The sequence below is a fragment of the Triticum aestivum genome, chromosome 2B (assembly GCF_018294505.1).
Source record: "Triticum aestivum cultivar Chinese Spring chromosome 2B, IWGSC CS RefSeq v2.1, whole genome shotgun sequence".
Lineage (NCBI taxonomy): Eukaryota > Viridiplantae > Streptophyta > Magnoliopsida > Poales > Poaceae > Triticum > Triticum aestivum.
The window spans coordinates 785,969,914-785,995,155 of record NC_057798.1 but is presented as its reverse complement, the minus strand read 5'-3'; the positions used below and the strand labels follow the sequence as shown (position 1 = coordinate 785,995,155).

Here is a 25,242-nt window from a genome sequence, read left to right as displayed (position 1 = left end):
ATAACTTATTTATTTCTTTTATGATAATTCGTGTCAAAACGGACAATCTGTTTCGAAGTATGAGGGTTTCATACGGAAACTCGTCTGTTACAAAGGGATTTCATTTTTTTGAACTTATTTGAACTCCATAGTTTTTCTGTGTTCAAAATGCACCATTCAAAGCCACATCACCAATTTTCAACCTTTCTGACTTCATTTGTTATTTTTCATGCATTTACTGATTATTTTGAGCTATAAGACAATGAAATTGAAAAGTATTTGAAATGAACTCTAAAAAGGTTGAAAGTTAGCATGGTATCATCATTTCACCCACATAGCATGTGCAAGAAAGTAGAGAGGGTTACGGCAAAAACTGGATGCACTTCGTGTACAAAACGGAAAATCTCTTTTGAAGTGTCAGGGTTTCATACGGAAACTCGTCTGTTACAAAGGGATTTCATTTTTTGAACTTATTTGAACTCCATAGTTTTTCTATGTTCAAAATGCATCATTCAAAGCCACATCACTAATTTTCAACCTTTTTTGACTTCATTTGTTATTTTTTATGCATTTACTGATTATTTTGAGCTATAAGACCACGAAATTGAAAAGCATTTGAAATGAACTCTGAAAAGGTTGAAAGTTGGCATGGTATCATCATTTCACCCACATAACATGTGCAAGAAATTAGAGGGGTTTACGGCAAAAACTGGATGCACTTCGTGTACAAAACGGACAATCTGTTTCGAAGTATCAGGGTTTCATATGGAAACTCGTCTGTTACAAAGGGATTTCATTTTTTTGAACTTATTTGAACTCCATAGTTTTTCTGTGTTCAAAATGCATCATTCAAAGCCACATCACCAATTTTCAATCCTTTCTGACTTCATTTGTTATTTTTCATGCATTTACTGATTATTTTGAGCTATAAGACCATGAAATTGAAAAGCATTTGAAATGAACTCTGAAAAGGTTGAAAGTTGGCATGGTATCGTCATTTCACCCACATAGCATGTGCAAGAAAGTAGAGAGGGTTACGGCAAAAATTGGATGCACTTCGTGTACAAAACTGGCAATCTCTTTCGAAGTATCAGGGTTTCATACAGAAACTCGCTTGTAACAAATGCACCATTCAAAGCCACATTATCAATTTCCAACCCTGGTCTCATGAATAGATAAGTGACCAAATTAATAGAAGTTCATCATCACATTAAAACCAACGTACATACATAGTTCTCATTGAACAACATATAGCTCTCCAAAGCATCTAATTAAACCATACAGTGAAATTATGTAAAACATTTCAATGCAACAACAAATGCAATCATAATCACAACCAAGGTAACAACTGATCCAACTGCATAATGATACCAAGCCTCGGTATGAATGGCATATTTTTTAATCTTTTTAATCTTCAACCGCATTGCATCCATCTTGATCTTGTGATCATCGACGACATCCGCAACATGCAACTCCAATATCATCTTCTCGTCCTCAATTTTTCTTATTTTTTCCTTCAAGTAATTGTTTTCTTCTTCAACTAAATTTAACCTCTCGACAATAGGGTCGGTTGGAATTTCTGGTTCAACATCCTCCTAGATAAATAAAATCTGTCACGTTGGTCGGCATAATTTTCATAAACAATAAATGAACCAAATAGTTATCAAAAGATAATATATACCACATCTGAATCATAGACAGGACGAGGGCCAACGGGGGCGGATACCAAAACCATCACACTATATAATAACAAAGAATAATAAAAGTAAGAAAACTAGACAAGTATCTATCTGAAGTAAGAAATTTTTTCTTTCATAAAGAAGATAAGAACAAGAGGCTCACCTCGATGGTGTCGATGACGAGATCGGCGCGGGCGATCGACGGCAGTGAAGACGGGAAGGGACGTGACAGACCGCTAAACCTAGACAAATCTCGGCGGAAATGGAACTCGGAGGTCGAGTTTGGAGAGGAGAAAGATTAACTAGTGTGGCTCGGACATTTCATCGAACACCTCATGTGCATAGGAGGTGAGATAGAGCACCCAAATGCCCACCCCTTGCCGGCTAGAAAAAGCAGAGCACTATGGAGTGCTCTGCTGAGGCGATGGGGTATATATAGGCAACTCATTTGTCCCAGTTCATGGTAGAAACTGGGACTAAAGCCCAGCAATTTGTCTCGGTTCAAGCCATGAACCGGGATCAATGGTTGTGGGCCAGGAGCGAGGACCATTGGTCCCGAGTCGTGCCTAGAACCGGGACAAATGTATCCAGACGAACCGGGACCAATGCCCACGAGGCCCCGGCCGGCCCCCTGGGCTCATGAACCGGGACTAATGCCCCCCATGGGTTCCGGTTCATGAAGAACCGGGACTAATGGGCTGGCCAGGCCCGAACCAAAGCCCTGTTTTCTACTAGTGTACTGAGAGCAGGCCAATCATTGATTGTGACAAGCAACAATGGATGTAGGTCAAATTCCTCCTGTTTGTGCTCATCCCACGCACGTACACCGTTTCCAATCCACAGTTGTACAAGTTCTTCAACTAATGGCCTTAGGTACACATCAATGTTGTTGCCTGGTTGCTTAGGGCCTTGGATGAGAACTGGCATCATAATGAACTTCCGCTTCATGCACAACCAAGGAGGAAGGTTATAGATACATAGAGTCACGGGCCAGGTGCTGTGATTGTTGCTCTGCTCCCCGAGAGGATTAATACCATCCGCGCTTAAACCAAACCATACGTTCCTTGCGTCACCTGCAAACTCCTCCTAGTACTTTCTCTCGATTTTTCTCCACTACGACCCGTCAGTGGGTGCTCTCAACTTCCCGTCTTTCTTATGGTCCTTTCTGTGCCATCGCATCAACTTGGCATGCTCTTTTTTTTCTAAACAGGCGTTTCAACCGTGGTATTATAGGAGCATAACACATCACCTTGGCAGGAACCCTCTTCCTGGGGCGCTCGCCGTCAACATCACCAGGGTCATCTCGTCTGATCTTATACCGCAATACACCGCATACCGGGTATGCATTCAAATCCTCGTATGCACCATGATACATGATGCAGTCATTAGGGCATGCATGTATCTTCTGCACCTCCAATCCTAGAGGGCATACAACCTTCTTTGCTACATATGTACTGTCGGGCAATTCGTTATCCTTTGGAAGCTTCTTCTTCAATATTTTCAGTAGCTTCTCAAATCCTTTTTTAGGCACACCATTCTCTGCCTTCCACTGCAGCAATTCCAGTACGGTACCGAGGTTTGTGTTTCCATCTTCGCAATTGGGGTACAAACCTTTTTTGTGACCCTCTAACATGCGATCGAACTTGAGCTTCTCCTTTTTACTTTCGCACTGTCTCCTTGCATCAACAATGACCGGACGGAGATCATCATCGGGCACATTGTCTGGTTCCTCTTGATCTTCAACAGCTTCCCCCGTTGCAGCATCACCGTATTCAGGGGGCACATAGTTGTCATCGTCCTCTTCTTCTTCGTTGTCTTCCATCATAACCCCTATTTCTCCGTGCTTGGTCCAAACATTATAGTGTGGCATGAAACCCTTATAAAGCAGGTGGGTGTGAATGGTTTTTGAGTTAGAGTAAGACTTCGTATTCCCATATATAGGGCATGCACATCACATAAAACCATTCTGCTTGTTTGCCTCGGCTTTTTCGAGAAAGTTATGCACGCCCTTAAGTACTCGGAGGTGTGTTTGTCACCATACATTCATTGCCGGTTCATCTGCGTGCATTATATATAATTAAGTGTGTCAAAAACCATTACAGAACATCATGAATAGATAATTAAGTGACCAAATTAATAGAAGTTCATAATCACATTAAAACCGAAGTACATACATAGTTCTCATTGAACAACATATAGCTCTCCAGAGCATCTAATTAATTAAACCATACATTGAAACTATGTAAAACATTTCAATGCAAAAACAAATGTGATCATAATTGCAACCAAGGTAACAATTGATCCAACGACATAATGATACGAAGCCTCGGTATGAATGGCGTATTTTCCAATCTTTCTAATCTTCAAGCGCATTGCATCCATCTTGATCTTGTGATCATCGACGACATCCATAACATGCAACTCCAATATCATCTTCTCCTCAAATTTTTTATTTTTTCCTTCAAGAAATTGTTTTTTTCTTCAAATAAATTTAACCTCTCGACAATAGGGTCGGTTGGAATTTCCGGTTCACATACCTCCTAGATAAATAAAATCTATGTCACGTTGGTCGACATAATTGTAATAAACAATAAATGAACCAAATAGTTATAAAGATAGGGCCGCCGGGGGTGGATACCAAAACCATCGCATTAAATAATAAGAAGCAATAATAAAAGTAAGAAAATTATACAAGTATCTATCTAAACATACAAGTAAGAATTTTCTCCTTTCATAAAGAAGATAAGATCAAGAGGCTCACCATGGTGGTGCCAGCGACGAGATCGGCGCGGGCGATCGACGGCGGTGAAGACAGGGATGGGACATGATGGACCGCTAAACCTAGACAAATATTGAGGAAAATGGAGCTTGGAGGTCGAGCTTGGAGAGGAGAAAGCTTAAGTAGTGTGGCTCGGGCATTCCATTGAACACTTGTGTGCATAGGAGGTGAGCTAGAGCACCACAAAGCCCTCTCCCCTCGCCGGCCAGAAAAAATAGAGCAGTGTGGTCTGCTCTTAGGCGAAGGGGTATATATAGGGATATCATTGGTCCCGGTTCATGGCTTGAACTGGTACTAAAGGACATCCTTTGGTACTGGTTCAAGCTACCAACCGGGACCAATGGTGGTGGGCCAGGAGCGAGGCCCATTGGTCCCGGTTCATCCCACCAACCGGGACCAAAGGGGCCAGACGAACCGGGACCAATGCCCCCATGAGGCCCGGCAGGCCCCCTGGCCTCACGAACCGGGACCAATGCCCCCATGGGTCCCAGTTCGTGACTGAACCGGGACTAATGGACTTATCTGGCCCGACCGAAAGCCCTGTTTTCTACTACAGATCTCAAAGCAATGTTGAAGGGCTGATGATAAGAGGATCCATGTAGCTCAACCTATAGAGGAACTTTACCTTTTCTATTGATGCCAATGAATTGGTGAGATGCTCATCCTAGAGAACTTGATGGTTCGATGGATGGGAGAGTCCTTTTTATGAGAAGGATGGGAGGGTCTTTGAGAGGTTTTAGACCAGTATTCAGATTCGCCGTGTTGGCATGGCCCTCCTATTAGTTTGGATCGACGAGAGACGTGTTGGTTTGCCAGAATCAAGTTGCGCCAACATCAAGTGAATATGTAGGAAGGAAAGGTGGAGGGTTGGATCCTCCTGCCTTTCCCTCCTCATGAGAGAAAGGAAAGGGGGGCGCCACCTCCCTCCGCCTTCCTCCCGTACACAAACAAAGAAAGGAGGGGGCGGCCAAGGCCAGGAGCCCAAGGGAGATTCGGCCACCCTTGGGGCGTCTCTTGGCTGCCTCCCCTCTCCCTCCACCTATATACATGTGGGAGGGAGCGCCACACATAGACCACGACAATCTCTTAGCCATGTGCGGCGCCCCTCTCCACAGTTTTGTTCCTCGGTCATATTTTCGGAGTGCTTAGGCGAAGCCCTGTGGAGATAGCATCACCACCACCGTCACCACACCGTCGTGCTGCCAGAACTCATCCACTACTTCGCCCGTTTTGTTGGATCAAGAAGGCGAGGACGTTACCGAGCTGAACGTGTGCTGAACGCGGAGGTGTCGTAGGTTCCATACTTGATCAGTTCGATCGCGAAGAAGTTCGACTACATCAACCACGTTACTAGACGCTTCCACTTATGGTCTACGAGGGTACGTATAAATACTCTTCCCTCTCGTTGATATGCATCTCCATGGATAGATCTTGCGTGTGCTTTTTTTGTTTTCCATGCAACGTTCCCCAATAGTTTCATACCCTACAAACAATTTCATCTTATGTTCTCATCGATAGGAACTTTAGAGTGATTCTTTGTTGCACGTTGAGGGATTGTTATATGATCCAATTATATTATCATTGTTGAGAGATATTGCACTTGTGAAAGTATGAACACTAGGCCTTGTTTCAAGCATTGCAATACCATTTTTCTCATTTTTGTTACTAGTTACCTTGCTATTTTTATTTATTCAGATTATAAAAATATATTTCTACCATCCATACTACACTTTTATCACCATCTGTTCACCGAGTTAGTGCACCTATACAATTTACCATTGTAATTGGTGTGTTGGGGACACAAGAGACTCTTTGTTATTTGGTTGCAGGGTTGTTTGAGAGAGATCATCTTCATCCTACGCCTCCCACGGATTGATAAACCTTAGGTCAAACACTGGAGAGAAAATTACGACTGTCCTACAAAACTCTTCAATTGGAGGCCTAACACAAGTCTACAAGAATAAGTTGTGTAGTAGACATCATGACCCGGACCCATGCACTCCGATTGCACCATCTTTACTAATCCTTTTCGTCCTTCTAGTGTCATGTGCGCCAACCTTCATGCACTGCCATACTAGACATGTCCGTGTAGTAGAAGATGAATCTAGCGTAAGCTCGCATGTGCGCACAACTATACCAGCATAATCCCACCTACCTTGCATCCCTTGACCCAAATTCGTGTGTCGATGTTCTCGTTGTCTTGCCTCTTCGTCATGGTAAATACTGCATCATCGATGGCATTTCATCAATATCTCACACCCCTTAAAATATTGACTGGTCATTGATGAATATGGGTATAACTTTGTTGGGGAAGATATATTTAACCATTTCACCAAAAAAATTCAAAACCTATATTGCTCATCAAATTAACACATGTTATAGTTTTAAAAAATAGTGGCGTTCTTAAATTAGTTTTATTGACCTGGGTCTTGATATATTCTTCTATTGATGTTTAATCATTTAGAATACCTAATCAAATTAATTGAACATTTTCTTTTTCTTCTCTTCTATGCATTTTGGTAGATTTAATATTAGCGTGCAAACCAAAGGAATACTATACTAGAATTTGAGTGAGAGAAAGGAGAGTGGATGGTGTGAGGTGGAGAAAGGGTGAGATAAAAGCAATAATGCTAGAAGGAGGGATCTGATTTTGTGTAAGCTTGTTTGCACGAAAAGACACTTCTCTCACAAGATACCAGTGCTTCAACACTATAATCATATATTTGGATTCTAAATTATATTGCATTACAATATAGCCATTTCAAAATTGTGTATGAAGCATGCATGCATCACCAGCTTGTCACTAGATTCTCAAGAACAAGAGCGCAAACTTTATAAAATTAAAAAAATGAACAATTCTGACAAGTGAGGGTGATCAGAGGGGAGTAGATCAAAAATTACTTATGGACATCACTTGTGTGTACACTCTACATTCACTGTTTATAGTTTCCATAAGTAGTTAAACATAATATGTAAACATAGAATAAGGTATTTATTACACTGGTACACTCTAGTATACCTTATCGAGACAACTTAAAAAAAAGATGGGCACCCTCCAGAATTCTCTACTGAGCCATCTTGAATCACTAATGGATGCAACATATATAACATGCTATAGTACTTCCCCATGGTACATGCCTGTTAAGGGTGCGGATGTGATTTGTTTTTTTTCTTTTCTTACATATAGATACAAGTTAAATTTATCAAGGAATGTTCATATAAATGAATTTGACTAGTTGTTGTTTCCAAACTGACATAATTTATATGACTGCATGTATTTCAGGTTTGCACTTCTTGTTTATACCAACAAAGCAAAAAACTAAAAGTGTATAAATATCCATTATTATTATTTAGCAACTCCGCTTGATACTATGAGAGTACGTGTTAAATTTGAATGTTGAGTCATACATGAATCCAACATATATTTAATAATAGCATGAGTTATAAAAATTTAAAAAATTGATTGTAACAAAAATGATGGAATCACTAACTATTAATCTCGTAGGCCACAATTAATTATCTACTTGAAGCTATATGTGGCTACTGAACAACACAAACCCCTTGTTAGAAAATAATGACATGGAAACCTTTTTGATAAAAAGCGATGGTCTAGTGGGATCAGGAAAAATCACTAAAATGGTTGTAACTCCAATGATGACATCATGTGTGCCAAACGGTAACAAGTTTGCCACCGTCGGATTTGGAAGAGGACATAGAAGACATGGATCATGAGCGGGGAGTAGGCGAGGACGTGCCGTCGTAGTTACTCGAACAACTGCATTTAAAAAGCAAGCTCTATATGTTTTTTCACATAACATGTGATGCCCCCATGTATTTGTGACTCTTATATCAGTTTAGATTTGGAGCTAAAGTTTTGGATAATCGTTAGAGCCAGTTGGTAAGTATCATATTTCTTTAACTGCAATGTTACATAATAACACATACACACTTCAATTGTCTACATTACTAAGATGCAAGCCTTATTATGAAAATTCTATTGTTAATTCAATACAACAATAAAAATTGCTTAGACTAACAATACTAACATATAAAAATGAACATAAGTAAAGATAATAAGTGCTAAGAGTTTTATCCAATGGGATCAAGTGTTCTGCATAATTGGCTACTAGGAATGAAGCGGTTGACTTTCTTAGATTTTGTGTGTAAAGCCATAATGAACAATGCAAAAGATGCATCTCACTGGACTACTATATGATTTCTCTTCATTGTGATGAAAATATACCATAGTGTGGGTAGCCTATGCACTGAATATATGGGCCTTCGTGACCCCTTCATAAGTGGAACTCCTTGCTTTCTAGGGTTAGCTCTAGTCTTTTGCACCCTTCCATAGTATATCCTTTATTTTTTTAATGTAGAAATTCATATCACACGATATGCAAAATCATATGATAAATTTGGAATAACAATAAGAAGAAGAACATCCACGGAGAGAGAACTAGGCCAGATCTTGATATTTTGTTATTATAGTCGGGCGTGAGATTTTGTGTTGAAATGAGCTTGACATCAGTTTGGCAAAAAATACCTGACACGACGCCATATTTGCAATGTAATTTTAGTGTTGGATAGCAACGAGTTCATGCATTTGGATGAAACAAAAATAAAGAAGTATCTGCATTTGCTTTGTCTCTGTACACTCAATCAAAAGGTATTTTACTTTGTTAATGTATTCCGGCCAAATTCTCAATTGTTTTTGTTTTGCCGGGATTTCAATATATTACTACCACTTGTTGTGTGAACTCCACCGGTACAAACTGAAAATATGTGTTGTTTAGAGAAAGCAAGACCTTCATCGTATCACGGCGCAAGCTAAAAAGTACTACGTGCAAGAGTGAAGCAATTAATCTAGTAGTACAATACAAGTATAGTAGAGTATTAGTTCGTTTAGTTACGTGCTGAATTAGCACATGCTTATATATTTCATCTATGCCGCCCTTGAGAATCTTCTTAACACGGGATTATTACTTGAAACACACACACAAAAAAAAAACACGCGTTGCCGATGTGCGAATGTGAAAGAGAGAGGTCGCCCGTCCGCAGCCGTGGATCACGTCACGCATGAAGCTCCCCCTTCCCCAGACGCACCGTCCCGGCGTCCCTGGCCGGCCGGCCTGATTAATGTTCAACACACACAACCACCGGTCAACGTAATCACACACGCTTACTACCACCTGCACGGCTGCACGGCTGAGAGGCATCTTCCGGGTAATTATTCAGCGATAGCGTCCCCGCTGATGCATTGCCGGATACACATTAATCTATTCCCGACTTTCACCTGACCCACGACAGCGCTGAGGCATCCCGTGACACGATGGAGATCGTTGTGACGATTTACACGACCGATCTCGTCGGTAATTACATGTCCTTACTCGGTTGCGACCATTCAACACGATGGACTCGATCGAAGTGCAACGTGACAAGCTCATGAGCACATGACTAAATGCCTGGCTCGATGGACACACATAACGCGTAGTCGCGTACGACTAGCTAGTAGTACTCCTACATCTGCCTGCACATGGAGGGAGCCAGAAAAGTTCACACAAAATTTCTGGAAAGAGACACGAGTGCCCATGAGAACAGAGACACATGTGAGACAGCCACTGTTTCAAAGGAAGAAAATGGTAGTAAGAAGGCCCAAGTCAATCACGCGCGCCATAGCAGCCAAGTCAAGGTTCGAGACCGGAAGAAAGCTCGACATCTAGAAAGAAACCCAAGCAGCACCAACCACACACACCAACTTGACACCAGCCATCACGTATAAACTTGGACCCGATCACATCTCAACTCCCACTACATCGGTGGCTTCGAACATTTTCTTTCTTGAAACCAGTTCATCCTGCGAGCACTACTTCTACCTGCTGTAAGAAGCAAGAAAACAACTACTCCAGTCAGGTGAAGAGAGCATGGCAAGCTACCACCGGGTCCACCCGGTGATCGTCGACGGCGCGCCGCCCCCGGTGCCGGAGCAAAACAAGGACAAGCTGCCACCGCCACCCAGCGGCGGCTACGGCGACCGGCTGCCGATCACCGCCCCTGCGCCGGGCGCGCCGGCGCCTCTGAAGGCACCTCGGCGGAAGAGGCACAGCAGGTGCTGCCGGTGCGTGTGCTGCACGCTGCTGGTGCTGATCGTGCTCGTCGTCGCGCTGGGCGCCACGGCGGGGATCCTCTACGCCGTGTTCCGCCCCAAGATCCCCACGTTCCGCGTGGAGCGGCTCACGGCCACCCGGTTCGACGTGAACACCACCTCCATGACGGTGTCCGACGCGTTCGAGGTGCAGGTGATAACGGACAACCCGAACCGGCGCATCGGGGTGTACTACGACGGCGGCTGGGTCGCCGCCTCCTTCAACGGCACCGAGCTGTGCCGCGGCGCGTTCCCGGCGCTCTACCAGGGCCACCGCAGCACGGTGCGGCCGCTCATCACGCTCCAGGGGGAGACGAGGCTCGACAGCGCCGTGGCCGCGCAGCTGGCCCAGCAGCGGCAGGCCGGGTTCGTGCCGCTCACGGTCACCGCGCGCGTGCCCATCCGCATCAAGTTTGGCGCCCTCAAGCTGTGGACGATGACCGGGAAGGCGCGGTGTAGCCTGGTGGTGGACAGCCTCGAGGCCGGCACGCGGCTCCGCATCCGCTCCAACACCTGCACCTTCAAGCTCAAGCCTACTAGGTAGATCGTTCTCAAACCGTTTGAGCTGTGCACGGATTGTGCATATATACGTGTGTCATGTAGGTAGGATAATTACCGAGGTCTCGTCCCCATTCCTGTCGATCTATGTTGATTGAGATCGATCGGCAGATGGTAGAGATGGGTAGTGCTGTAAATTTATTATTTATTTTTGGCTCGCATATTCATTATTTTTAGTGAAGTAAATAAGATCCGAGGTGTATTCGTTTGCGATGAGTTTCTTTGGAGAAGATAATAAAGAGAAGATATTGGCTCATGAACGCAGTCCATATGCGTGGTTTTCACAGGCGGGGCGTCATGAGTAGGCGGGGGTCGAGAATCAGTTCCAAAGTTCTTTTATACTGGTCATAATGGAGAGCACATGACACTGGTAGTCTAAGTTTACCATCTTTATAGTGCAAAGGAACATATATGGTTGCATTTATTAGCTTGTAGACTCAACTTTTTTTGGCAAACGCTATGTGATGGTAACATAATAAGTTACTCCAAACACCTCTCTTTTTATTAATTAGCTGCCACATAAGCAAACTTGTCTCGGGATATGTTATGTTACTTACTATGTTATTCCCACTATAACCAGCCTTATGAGTTAAGCCGCACCTATCCAAATTCCTTCAACTGCTCCAATTTTTTTAGAAGAAGCCTCTGCCGGCTCTTAATTTTGAGGCCCCCAAACAAGTTCTTTGCAAAAAGATCCCTTCAGCTTCAGGTTCCTGCTACCTCTCACTCGACGACCTCCACCCCTGGCGCCGCCTCCGCCGATTTCATTTTCCTCAACGACTACTGTGCACGCCGGCTGACGCACCGGACCCGCAGCCATGCCGATCTCTCGGCCCATGGTAGATTCGCTCGTCGGCTGACACCACTACTGGAATCGCCGCATATCTCCCTCCTTCCCATGATGCCTGGAGCTTGTGGACGAATATGGCCACTGTCGACTTCATTCCGTCGAAAATGGAAACGGCAGATGACCATAATGTCGTAGAGCACCTGCAAAAAAGCTCAACGCCGCCGGAATCTCGAACATTCCGGTGATCATTCGAAAGCCGAAGTTCGGCCACGACGGGCTTGGTTTGCAACGAGCAAGCATGACTTTGAGGATATTCTTACTTATCAAAGCCTGAAGACCATCCCCTAAGTCACGCTGTCCACCCACAGCCTAGGCGTTGCCGCAATTCCGCTCTCATCGTGTTTGACGAATTAGCTAGGTGATTATTTTTCTTTATTTTTCATTGATGTTGTTTTACTGTTTTTTGCAATCAAATTCAACATAAAATATTGTAATAACTAGATGGAGATGTCAACGGAGATATTCTTCATTGGCTCTTCTTTAGAGGAGGAAGAAGAAGATGATGGTGATTTTGAGATGGCATTGCAGTGATCGTTCAGGAGGACTTTCGACATCTGAGATTAGGATCACGGTTCAGCCGCTTGTACATTAATCGGGATAAAGCATAAGGCCATGGGAAGCTTGTCAAGGATTAGTTTGCACCTAATCCGGCTTATGCCAAGCTTTGACAATCATTTGGACCCTTTCACGTGTTTGAATTAGAATAATTATATCTGTAAATTTGATCTTTTTTATGTTCATGAATTGTGTGAACCTTGGTTCAAATTTGAATTTGATATGTGTGCAAATATATGCTTGAAATGGAGTATGTCAGCCAAAACATAGAAGGATTGGCAAAGAAAATTCTTTAGGAGTTTGGTTATAAACAGCTTTTCTACAACTCCGCAAATTTGAGGAGTTAAGGTTTAAGGGGCTAAATATCTAGGTTTCGGTTAGATATGTTAGATATGAACTGATGCACTATCCTAGCCTCCTAGAGTTTGAAATGTGGCATTTCAAAAATACATAAAATTATATTAAAACTTAAGTTGTCATCATTTCAAAAATCAAAACGCACATGTGTTGCTAGTCGGGTCAAGCTCACAAAAAAGAACGGCCACACTTCATCAGCAAATAATAAATAAATGGTAGTAATTCATACTTTGACACACTTTCATTGTAAATTCATAATTTAGTTAAACATAGCTGATGTCTACTACTCAACCTTCTTCTTGTAGACGTTGTTGGGCCTCCAAGTACAGAGGTTTGTAGGACAGTAGCAAATTTCCCTCAAGTGGATGACCTAAGATTTATCAATCCGTGGGAGGTGTAGGATGAAGATGGTCTCTCTCAAACAACCCTGCAACCAAATAACAAAGAGTCTCTTGTGTCCCCAACACACCCAATACAATGGTAAATTGCATAGGTGCACTAGGTTGGCGAAGAGATGGTGATACAAGTGCAATATGGATGGTAGATATAGGTTTTTGTAATCTAAAATTATAAAAATGGCAAGGTAACAAGTAATAAAAGTGAGCAAAAACGGTATCAATATACTCCAAAAAAATCTCCGTCAATTTTTATCGCGTTTGGACTTCGTTTGGTATGGATATTCTGCGAAACAAAAAACATGCAACAAACAGGAACTGGCACTGGGCTCTGGATCAATATGTTAGTCCCAAAAAATAGTATAAAAATTGCCAAAATTATATGAAAGTTATAGAATATTGGCGTGAAACAATCAAAAGTTATAGATATGACTGAGATGTATTAGCATGGCACACCTTGGGTTCTTTAAAATGATGACCGACTTCAAACTCTAGCTAATTAATTTAGGCAGCTCAGAGGTGAGCTTGCTCTTTAATAGTTAATATGCCACAGGCGCGCCCAAGACTTTTGCAAGCCGAGCAATGACCTCGAAATGGAGCCTACGAGCACTTCAACATGTCAAAGAAGAAGCACATTGGCAGCAGGATTCCAGAATACATTCGCCGACACATTGTTAATGAAAAGACAACGTGATTGCGATATGCGGTGGAATTCCATCTCTAATCTTGTTATGGCTCAAATATAGATCGGTAAGGTTAGGAAAGGCAGTGACAGAAGCAAACATCTCGCCGGAGAAGCTGGCATTGACTCATTGTTCAGTAGGACAGGCTCCATGATTTCTAGGGCTACGCCAGAGAAGAGGTTGGTGCTCAGAAAGTCGTATGCCAACATGGGCAAATTATGGTAGCTCAATGGCTCTCCTCTAGTGAGGTGTCAGTGAGGCTAATTTGTTTAAGGGCGTAAAATACCCAAGCTCGTTCACCAAATAGTGATGCTCTAGTGCTAAATTCCTATACTGTGCTCTAAATCCCTTCGTAGTGTATCCTTTCATTCCAGGAGAAGCATGTACACATTTCTAGTTCATTAATCAAGCCTTGAGAACATAATTGCTAGACTTGACCAATAAAGAGCAAAGAAATTAAAACACCAACAAGGCAACAACTAATTAAGGGAATATGGAGGAGATTCAGCCACGTTGATTGAGCAACGAAAAGAGAATCATACACTGCAAATGATTTATTTAAGTTAAAGTTAGCTAAATAATCATACCGAAAAAATTGTGTCAAGATATTTATTAGACTTGTGTGCTCTAGAACTGTCATTTACAATAAATAAAGATGCTAAAGACATAACACTTAAACAACCTGTAATGTTATACCTTTTCTTATGCTTTGTAATGTTCTTCAATCTATAGAAAACATTATATTTATGAAGAAATTGTTCTGTTAAGAGACACTAAAAAATTTACGAAGACTAACACAATTTCTACGAACATATTTTGATTAAATTTAGCACATTTATTTTTATAGGACACTATGAAAACAGGCATCAGTATTTTAAATATTTAGTACAGAAAACGAGCCTTGCTCACTTAACTACTAGAGTAGAGGTACAATCCCTTAAGAGGTATGTTAGAGTCCTTATGGCCACCTATTTGAAGTTGTGTTTATATTGTTTAGGCTTCTTATATGTGTTTCTGTCGATGATATATTAAATTTGGAGACATTATGAGTATTTGTTTAGTGCATTTTTAGGTAAGAAAACAAAGTAAACATGTTTATTATAAATGTATGAGGAATATTCATTTATAAATTGTAATACACCATATACAAAATTGTTTGCCAAATTCCGAATGGAAAAAAGTAATGATTGTAGTGGTGGATAGATTCACAAAGTATGCTCATTTCCTTCCCATGACACACGACTACACAGATGAATAAATTGCAAAAGGCTTCATAAACAACATCATCAAGCTCTATGGCCCTCCTTCGATGATCATGTTTGGACTTGATGTTGTGGAATTCCTAGAAGCTAGACAAAACATGACTAACAAAGTGAAACAAAACCTCCAAGTGGTTCAATATCTCATGAAAAGATGTGTAAATCTTATTAGGAGTGGGCGTCAATTCAAAGTGGGAGATCTCATTTAATTAAATATGGCTCCCTATTTCCTGACTGCTTTTGGCTTTTGTTCACAGTGAAGGTCCAACATAAGTACTACAAGACATTCATAATCATTTAGTGAGTGGATAATATAGCATACAAACTACAATTCCCTAAACACGTCCGCATACACCATGTGTTTCCAAGCCAGCCAGCTAAAATAGCACCATGGACCGAAAGCCATTTCAAGTCCTTACTTACCAGTGGTAAACGAGGGCGGAACACTGAATATTTCACCAGCTGCTGCTTTGCAGGTTCATCAGATACCTCGCAACAACACTCTGGTGGTACAGTGGTTAGTTCAGTGAACAATTTTGTTGCTAGAAGAGTCAACCTAGGAGGACACCGACTATATCAAGTACACTTTCCCACAGTTTTTCCTGTAGTGAGCAATGGAGTACCCCAAGCATCATCGCCATGAGGAGTTGTCGCAATTTACGGGGGAGCAATGTCAGGCATCACTTGTCATAGGCATATACCGTTTCATTCAGTATCCAGTGACCCACAGTCCAGGCGGGATTGCCATCCAATGGCTCACATGGCTCACCTGATGGATACATTGCACTTACTCTACTGTTTTACTTCTTAACATGTCAAGGCTATATAACAACCATCCTAGAGGACTGTAGCGTATCCTATCTTCCAGCTAATGACTGAACTATTATACTTAATTACTTGTATAGAGAAACACAAGCCTCTTCGGGTTGGATACATCTCGATTCCAACCCCAATTCCTTCAAATTAATCTCTAGATCTTCCCGGATCTGGCAGCACGGATAGTCCATATCGCCAACGCAAAGCCTCCTAGATCCGTCAGACATAATCCCCAAAATAATTGTGCTCCTCCGCGGCAGGATCTACACGGTGACCATGGCTGGATACATCCTCGGGTTAGACTTGGCCATGGTGAGCTTCTTTGTTCAACAGCTCTCGGACGATGTCAGGTACCAGTACTTCGGCATCCTGGTCCTGTCGCGAGCATTTGAGCATGACGACGACCACAATGAATACTCTAGTGATGGCGATCACTTTTAATTTTTCCATGTGGTGGCTAGGTTTCAGTTGCAGGTCTGGTGCCGCTAGCCTTGGACCGGGACAACGTCGGAAGAGGCGAGACATGTGGCCATCTTGCGCAGTAGACAGTCGCGGGTTTTTCGGTGGTCGGGGTCGGGGACAATGCAGAGTTCGTCTTTTTGGAGGTGGAAAGTGGCATGTTTGTCTTGATGTGGTTAGGGAGCACGGTAGTGGAGAAGGTGTGCCAGAGGGACCCGGACAACGATGAACTCATCCTTGTGTATCCACATCGAGAGCACAATAAAATTCAGGAATCTACGAGAAACAGAGCAAAGTTTCACGATGGTTCATAGGAACTAAGGCTTAATTAGCACAAGGGCCTAAATTGCCTTTGGCAGTTTCCTAGACGTAAATTGAAACTAAAATTCAGACCTCATTTGGGCATTCTATTTTCTTATGCGTTTCCGTTGAAGGTTCGCCATTTTCTACTTCATGTCATGGAACAACATTTTCATTGAAGGGCTGTTGAATTTGGTGTCAATTTCAATGACCGTGGAGATTCTGTTATACTACTACATTCACATGTTATTGTTAATAATGGTTGTATATAATCTACAACTCTGGCATCCGTTGTATCTGGGAGGAAAAGCAGAAAATATTTCAAATACATAAAGGGTAAAATTGACATTTAACACTCGTTCTTGTGCCCAAGAGCCATTTTACACTGGAAAAGGACTTGTAAGGTTGAGCAACTATAAAACCGGATGGCAAGTCCGGTTAGCTATCACAAAACCAACAATGGTGATAATTATAAATCCAAAAAAATTGTTAACCAACTATGTATGATAAGTATTGCACCACATTTTTTCATTCTCTTATTGAATTATGAGTGTGCGGTGCAATTTTGACACACGAAGCACTGCATGACACTAGCTAGCTAATCTTCCTGCACGGCGGCAGCGGCTTGCCGCACAGGCACAGGTTGTGCGCGTACGCCGCCGCGGGGAACCGGTTGAACGGCGCGGCCTGCGGTATCCGCCCGCACAGCTTGTTCCCTCTGAAGCTCGCGTGCCGGACGCCCGCCATCCTCGTGAAGTTATCCGGTATCCTCCCGACGATGGCGTTGCTGGAGAGGTCCAGCCACTCCAAGCTCGCCATGGCCGCCATGGTTGCCGGGATGACGCCCCCGACTCTGTTCCGGGAGATGTCCAGCCTCTCCAGGCCATGCAGCTTCGAGATCGAGCTCGGTATCTGGCCGCCGATGGCGTTCCTCGACACGTCGAGCCACTTGAGGCTCCCGCCGCCCGCGAAGTCGGGCAGAGCGCCGTTGAGCTTGTTCTTGGACAGGTCGAGGCGCCACAGCTTCGGCAGGCCGAACAGTGACTTCGGAATGGGGCCTGCGAGCAGGTTGTCATCGAGGGCGAGAGAGTTCAGAGACCGGAGGCTGCCGATCTGCGGTGGAATCCTGCCGGCGATCTTGTTGTGGCTCAGCGACAGGTCGGCAAGGTCACGCAAGGTGTATAACGACGCCGGCAGCTCGCCGGAGAAGCTGTTGTTGCTCAAGTCCAGCAGCGCCAGGCTCTTGAACCGCTGCCCTACAAATTCCGGGACGACGCCTGACAGAAGGTTGCCGCTCAGGTCGAGGTACGCCAGGCTGGACAGGTTCCCGTAGCTCGACGGGATCCCGCCGGTGAGGCGGTTCCCGGCGAGGTTGATCTGCTCGAGACCGCGAACGCGCCCGAGCTCCGGCGGCAGCGGGCCCTCCAGCCGGTTGCCGGCGAGCGAGAGGTACCGGAGGGAGGTCATCTTGGACAGCGCCTTCCCGGGTACCCCGCCGGCCAGCGCGTTGCCCTCGAGGTAGAGCTGCTGGAGGCGCGTGAGCCGCGTGAGCCGCGAGAGGGCGTCCGGGACGGCGCCGACGAGTCGCCCCATGTCGCGGATCACCAGGGACTCGAGGAACTCGAGGCCGCCGAGGGAAGGGGAGATGGCGCCCGCCATGTGGCGACCCCGCTGCGACTCCAGGCGCAGCGACACGACCCTCCCCGTGGCGGCGTCGCAGGCCACGCCCTCCCACCCGCCGCCGCAGCAGTCGTCGCCGGCCCACGTGGCGAGGATGCCCGTCGTGTCGGCGGTGATGCCGGCCTTGAAGCCGAGCAACGCGGCACGGTCGGGGGGCGAGCATGGCGGGGTCGGCTTGTCGCCGCTGCCCGTGCCGGCGGCCGCATCGCCGGACAGCAGGGCGGCGGTGGCGAGCAGGAGAAGCAGAGCACGGAGCATTGTCCTTGGTTGAGTACAAGTTGTACCGGTGATCGACGTGATGCGTGCACAATGTAGTATTTGTAGCTGGAGCTGGTGGTGCAATGCGTGGGAGCCTCAGCCTCGTCGGCATTTACTTTGTTCATGCGTTGGGCCTCTGCATGGAGCCTGGCACAAGCCACTCCGGTGCATGAACGGAACGTTTGAATTGGCGCCTTTGGGAGCGCGACGGCTCACATGCGTGAGACTCCTATAGTAACTGTAGCTAATTTGCACTACAAGGAATGTGAATCTGCAAGTTCTGAAAGAAGAATGAGAATATCGTGCTGTGCAAAATATCTGGGAAGATCCCTGGAAAAACCCTCGGCCGTTTCAAAGTATTTGAAGCTCTCTGTTTGTTATAAGTGAAATATCTTAAGTTTGACCAGATCTATTGAAAAATATACCAAACATCTACAACACCAAATTAGTTTTATCAGATTCATTGTGCAATGTACTTTCGCATTGTATATATTTCATGGTGCAAATATTAAATAATTTTATGTACATGGTCAGACTTGAGAATTTTGACCTGGGGCAAACCTAAGACTTCAAAAATATTTGGAACAAAGGTAAATATATCTCAGAAGAATACATTGCAGCCACCTCACCTAGGTACTGCTAATGAAAAACATTTCCGCAAACCCAAGCAATGAAATTGCTCTCTTGTTCCGCAATAGCGAGATAATTCACCGCTTAAATCCAGATTGCAAGGTTCAAGCAACAGGCAATTCCATGGCTGAACATCACAGGATGGCCTAGAAATGGTTTTCAACTGTGTAGTTCGGGCCACCGACACGATACGTTGCCTCGTTAGCATTAACAAGGCGTAACCTTACTGGAGCCAACAGGTGCTACAACACACTGTCATCAACAAATAAAGAACAGGTGATACAACACGACCAGCTAAACATACTAGACATCAAAAATTCATCCAGGCGTGCTTCTTAGGTGTGTAACTCGGTGACAAAAACTCGGCAAGGCATCCCTTGGCCCGTCGCAGCAAGTTATCGAGCCCCTCTAAACATTACCAATATTGCCAAAAGCAAACCTTCAAGAAGATAACTAATGCAGGCCATACAGGATCAGTCCAGCGGTGCGTTCTCTTTGATCACCGCTGACAAGTTTGTAGCCGCCTCTTCGTTTTTCAGTCGGAGTAAGTATGTTCGAGCTACAACATTGCCACCATCTGATTCAGACTGCGCATCCTGTGAAAATACAGCACGGATCAGAGCCGTCGTACTGGGTGACATATGCGGTGCACACATCGGAGGGGGTGGTACTTACTGAAGTGTGAAATATTGAGGCAACTGTGTTCTTTTGAACACTCATCTTTATCCCCTTGTAGATCATAGCATTCAGAAGAATTTTGCCAACCTGCGACCAGCAGTCAGTCATTAATATCTTGTTCGCAACCAGAAATAACCTTACAGTAGTATAACTAAAGGGGGAAGGGCGATTTCAAACAACCTGCAGCCAAAATGTTACAAATATTTTTAAAAAAAATTGTCTACCGCACTAAATGCTGTATGAAACGACAAAAGAATCTGATCTACTTTTCAGGAACAGAGAAGTTGAGCAACCACACCAATAGTATAACAGTTACAGGAGTGGAATACTTTGCAAAACTATATAAGATGCAGGCATTTCACGTTTGAGAGGCAACTGAAGACAAATGAACTTGGATTACAATATGCCAGCAGAAAAGGGAGAGCACATACATCATTTCTGATAACAACTGTTGGGGTGGACTCTTTCGAAGCTTTCTCTGCACCCTCTTTACATCTGATAGAGAGCTGACCGACACCAATGTCTTTCCAACCCTTGGTAGCATCATCATGCTACATGAATGGAAAAAGTTGTGAAATCACATGCTAAGCATAGTTTGCAGAACACATGGATAGCAGCACTGAGGAACACAAGTTATAAATCTATGAACAAAAGTATAATGCTAAACAGGGAAGAGCGGAAATGATACCTTCACATACACCTTGCATTTGGCTTCATGAACAACAACTATTCCTTTCTCTTCTGCTTTCTTTACAGAAGGGCTGCTTGGTTGCTCGGCTTCAGCATCTGATCATTCAAACAAGAGTAGAATTAAGTATTGAGAGGGAGTCCAGTGATAGGGGTTGGCAATGAAAGAACCTAGGTTAATTAAAACAACAAAGGATTCCTGATATCAAAGAGACAAGAAAAATCACCCACACACCCCTGTCCGTGCGTGCGCTCAAGTCAATTATTACTAAAGTTTATGTTACACCATCATCTGTTAAGAAACAGTATAGGTACCCCCTCAGTATAAACCACCATTGTATTTTTGCTGGCATGGAATCCTACCAGGGAATACACGTCAATATGGCATCTAAATTAGCCATAAATAGTCAGGTTAGCATCTTGAGTGGCTGGGCCTGGAACCCACAGGCTGGTGGACACTTAGTTTTGAAACCTTCAACCGCTACCCCACAGCACACTCCTGCCTCTAGCCTGTGCTATGAAATAGCAGTGCTTGACATATTGTGCCACACTACCTCATCCGCTGCTCATACTCCACCCAGGCGGAAAAAAACGACGAGCAGCTGCAATGTCGAACATTTAGGTCTCAACACCTCACAAGTCAACCTTGTAAGAGGATCAATGCAGTAGGAACATAAAACGGCTCACTGGCAGCTTTAGACATATGAAGTAGACTATAATTTAATTTTGGGATGGACTCAATTTTTGCTTCAAGTCATGATCTCGTCGAATGTGACAATGGGGCAATATAACCAGGCCATTAGGTCAATCAAGACAAAAAAAATATCACATTCTTGCATGATAAACTGCATCTCGTACTAAAATCTTGAGCATTCCTTGAAAGACAGTGGGTGGGGGAGATTGGGGATGATCCAGTGATGTCATACAATTAGCTGATGCGGGAGATGCTTTTTGCCACTGTGGAAATGTTAGATGATGCCTGCGACCAGCAGGCAAAAACCACCTACAAGACGCCATTGAGGGTTGACTTTTACAGCAAGTTTAAGAGATAACTAAATGAGGGTGTTCCTCTGACGGTTGTATAGCTGAGGAGGTACACTGAATTGTCATAACACGGGTGGAGCGGCAAATTGGAATTTTCCCATAACTTAACAAATTGGTAGATACACACCTTCATCCGCATCAGCTGAAGCTTCAGCAGCTTTCATGTTTCCTGATCCTGAAAAACAACAATAAGAACATTTGATTATTCCATCGACCTAGAGGGCTCGTAATACAAAATCAATTCAGTTCCTACAGCACCATCAATAGAATGATCAAATTGCCTTTTCATCATCAGAGTTTCACGTGTCTGTGTGTTAGGCAAAACCAAGGAATTCATCAAGCCAATTACTTGTTTTTCTTTTCTGAACTGCATAGGAAATGAGAATTTGATATTTGGGTCAAATGTAAACAGAAATATGGTTAACTTTGGGGCACTTGATAAACAATATTACTTAATATTAGCTCTGATATATGCATTTGTTTGTCAATTGCCATTATACAAAATAGGATATAATGTTTCCTTGGGGCAGGAACATACAACCTTAGTGCTAAAATGATAATAAGCCGTTACAATTAAAAGTTTTATCATTCCCTTCCAAATATACGCGTGAACCAACCAAACATAAAGGACGCACTAATGCCAAGCAAAAGAGAAGTAAAATACCAGTGCAAATTGGTTGCTGGTTCATTGAAAACAGTGTTGGGGCTGGCATGTTAAAACTGGAACCAGTGGTAGAAAAAATGGACGGGGTAGTTGGTGTTGAAAAGCCGTTATTTCCACCAAACTGGAAAGTCGATTTGCTGCTATCGCCAGGCGTGTTAGTTGGTGTTGAAAAGCCGTTATTTCCACCAAACTGGAAAGTCGATTTGCTGCTGTCGCCAGGCGCGTCCTTGTTATCAAATATGCCTGCGCATAATTATGACACAATCAACATAATAAATATATAACTACCAAGTCTGCAAAAAAATACAACAAGTGAAATACAATATGGCATATAAAGGTATAAACTGGTGAATAGTTATACCGCCAAAAGGTGATGTTTTCTTCTGAGAAGGGAGTGAGAACATATTCGGTGAGCTTGAGTTCTGAAAAGCTAGGGAGCTGGCTCCTGTAGTTGGACTCTTCTGTCCATTATCTGATCCTGGCTGTACCATAAACTTGCTATTGACAGTTGCCGGCGTAGTAGTCTTCTCCTCATTGGCTGGACTTGGGGATGAAACAGCTGTCGTACCTGCTTTATTCTGCCTAAGCCAATTGACAACATCCTTGAAATTTTCCTAAGGGGGAGAGAATAACATGAGATCAAGACATTATGACTTTAAGAGAAATCTGACTGACTGCTCACATAACATCTGAAGTGCCAAAATACCATCTAAGCAGTACCCAATAGGTGACAAGTTCAAAAGTAGTATGTGCTGGCAAAACAATACAGTATCCAGTTAACGAAAAAGTGACGTTCGGATATTGACAGTCGTCAAATCTAGCATTGATCAATAGTTCAAATTCTGAAAAAATAGTTCTTTACACATATCCATGCATATGATTTTCAAGTTTCCAGTCTAAATATTAACAACAATATAGAAGGTCAAAGTTTTCAGAGTTTTGACTCAAGACATGTCCAAAACGTCACCTTTTTGTGAACAGGAGGGTGTCATCAATTACAATTTAAAAACAGTTTTTTATTGCATGGAAGGTTGCATAGGATAGTAATTGGATGGTCTGCTAATCATATTTATCAGTAACACACTTGAAAAGATGACAACTGACTTATTAGTTACACACTCGAGAAGCTGTAACCTGGCTCTGATACAAGATCGTTAGAGCCTTTAGATCAAAGGGTGTAACCGTGAGAGGCAGGAGCTTGATGGCCGACGAGCACTTGAAGGGTAGGCACCGTTGAGGGCACAATAGGCAGCAAGGAAAGAGAAAGGTTTAGGGACGAGACTAACTTTACTGATAACTTGAGATTCACATACAGCCTACAGAACAACTAAGAGACGTTTGTGGTGACCTTGATACTGTGTTTATACTGTGTTTATAGGATTCACATACATAAATCCTAACCCTATAAACACAGTATCAAGGTCACCACGCTCATTCTCCTTATACATAGGAAGTTGGAGAGTCCAACTCAAAGCAACGGAACAGAATCCTACAGAACTCTAAATGAAAACAAGGGCATGTGGTAGTTTGATATTCGTACTCATAACATGATTCATCTTCACATTGTTGTCTGTTTGTGAACACCGTTGATATCTATTTGTTCGAAAATTCCTAGTTATTTTAAACTAATCCTAGCAACTCAGGAAGTAAATTATACTCTGCATCATCCACAAATCCACTACACATGCACGCCACGCACAAAACAAAGCAAATTGTGACAGCGATACATTTTATCAATGGCCACAGGAAAATATTAAATCTCTAGTTAAGGACTGTTGAATAAAGAAAACACCTTACAAGCTTGTGAAGCTTACCATTATTTCAGAAGCATGGGATAAGTAATCTTTCATGCCATCCTCCCAAAGTTCGGCCGGATGGTTTTGCAACTGCGATTGCACCCAGCTGCTCAAAACAAACAGGTAGATGAGTGCTTTCTCACATCGCACCAGAGGGAATACGCAGCATGAATGCCGAAAATGCACTTTAAAAATTTGTATTCAGGGATCTCTAGAAATACACTAGTACCTAAATATTCTTTATGGGATGACTATGGACCAGATATTCAGAAAGGACTTTAACTGGAGCTGAAACAATAAGCATGATAGGACAATGCACGCCACAAAATTTCAGGTTAAGTGACTGAGATGACGCGAGGCGAGCTAGCAGATGAAGAAGTGTCCGACCTTGCAAACTGGGTATTCAGCGCCCTCACGTGCCTGTTGGCGGCCTCGGCCCGTCGGGGGTCTAGAACAGCGGCAGCTCCTGTATGGGGAGGCTCTGCCCTGTGGACGTCCATTGCTCTCTTCCTTGACAGCTGCAAAAAATGTGCAACGAATTAACAGAGGCGGATTTTGAAGCAAGAAAAATCAACAGGGATATCTAAGATACAATCATGCTAGAGACCGCAGAAGTACAGCTACAAGGCTCGCACGGAAACAATCGTAAAGGGGAAATTTTTACTGTGCAGCGTCAGTGGTATGTGGGATTGGCAATAAACAGTAGAGCGTCTGCCGTAGCGCGATGCATAGGTGATGCGCGTTTGAGGCCGAGAGCCGGGATGCTACTAGGGGCGGATCTAGACGGTGTGCCGGACCGGGCGTGCGGCGGCGCGCCCGCCCAGGCCGGAGGTTGTGAAGGTGCGGTTGGGATTTAACCAATCGCCGGAGAAGAGCAACGGCGTACCTCGGAAGTGGGCGAAGGCTGCGGGCAGGAGCGCGGGGCGTCCCGAAGAGGACGGACGGGGACGGCGGCGGCGGCGGCGCGCGAGGGACGGTGTGCTGGGAGCCGGAG

General features: G+C 43.7%; 3 protein-coding genes across 3 annotated transcripts; 1 reads left to right on the top strand and 2 right to left on the bottom strand.

The window, feature by feature from the left end:
• The first annotated feature begins 10,143 nt into the window (after positions 1-10,143).
• LOC123042747 (NDR1/HIN1-like protein 6) lies at positions 10,144-11,348 on the top strand. Its single transcript, XM_044465136.1, has one exon. The coding sequence runs from the start codon at positions 10,359-10,361 to the stop codon at positions 11,121-11,123; it is 765 nt and encodes a 254-aa protein (XP_044321071.1). The 5' UTR covers positions 10,144-10,358; the 3' UTR covers positions 11,124-11,348.
• Positions 11,349-17,369: 6,021 nt separating this feature from the next.
• LOC123042746 (LRR receptor-like serine/threonine-protein kinase SIK1) lies at positions 17,370-18,765 on the bottom strand. The gene has a single exon (XM_044465135.1). The coding sequence runs from the start codon at positions 18,747-18,749 to the stop codon at positions 17,406-17,408; it is 1,344 nt and encodes a 447-aa protein (XP_044321070.1). The 5' UTR covers positions 18,750-18,765; the 3' UTR covers positions 17,370-17,405.
• A 581-nt stretch (positions 18,766-19,346) lies between these two features.
• On the bottom strand, positions 19,347-25,236 carry LOC123047403 (uncharacterized). The gene is made up of 10 exons (XM_044470946.1): positions 25,135-25,236; positions 24,636-24,766; positions 24,267-24,354; positions 22,814-23,066; positions 22,453-22,695; positions 21,916-21,963; positions 20,746-20,843; positions 20,489-20,608; positions 20,055-20,144; positions 19,347-19,975 (listed from the first exon to the last, which is right to left on the bottom strand). The coding sequence occupies exons 2-10, from the start codon at positions 24,746-24,748 to the stop codon at positions 19,853-19,855; spliced, it is 1,176 nt and encodes a 391-aa protein (XP_044326881.1). The 5' UTR covers positions 24,749-24,766; positions 25,135-25,236; the 3' UTR covers positions 19,347-19,852.
• Positions 25,237-25,242: the final 6 nt, after the last annotated feature.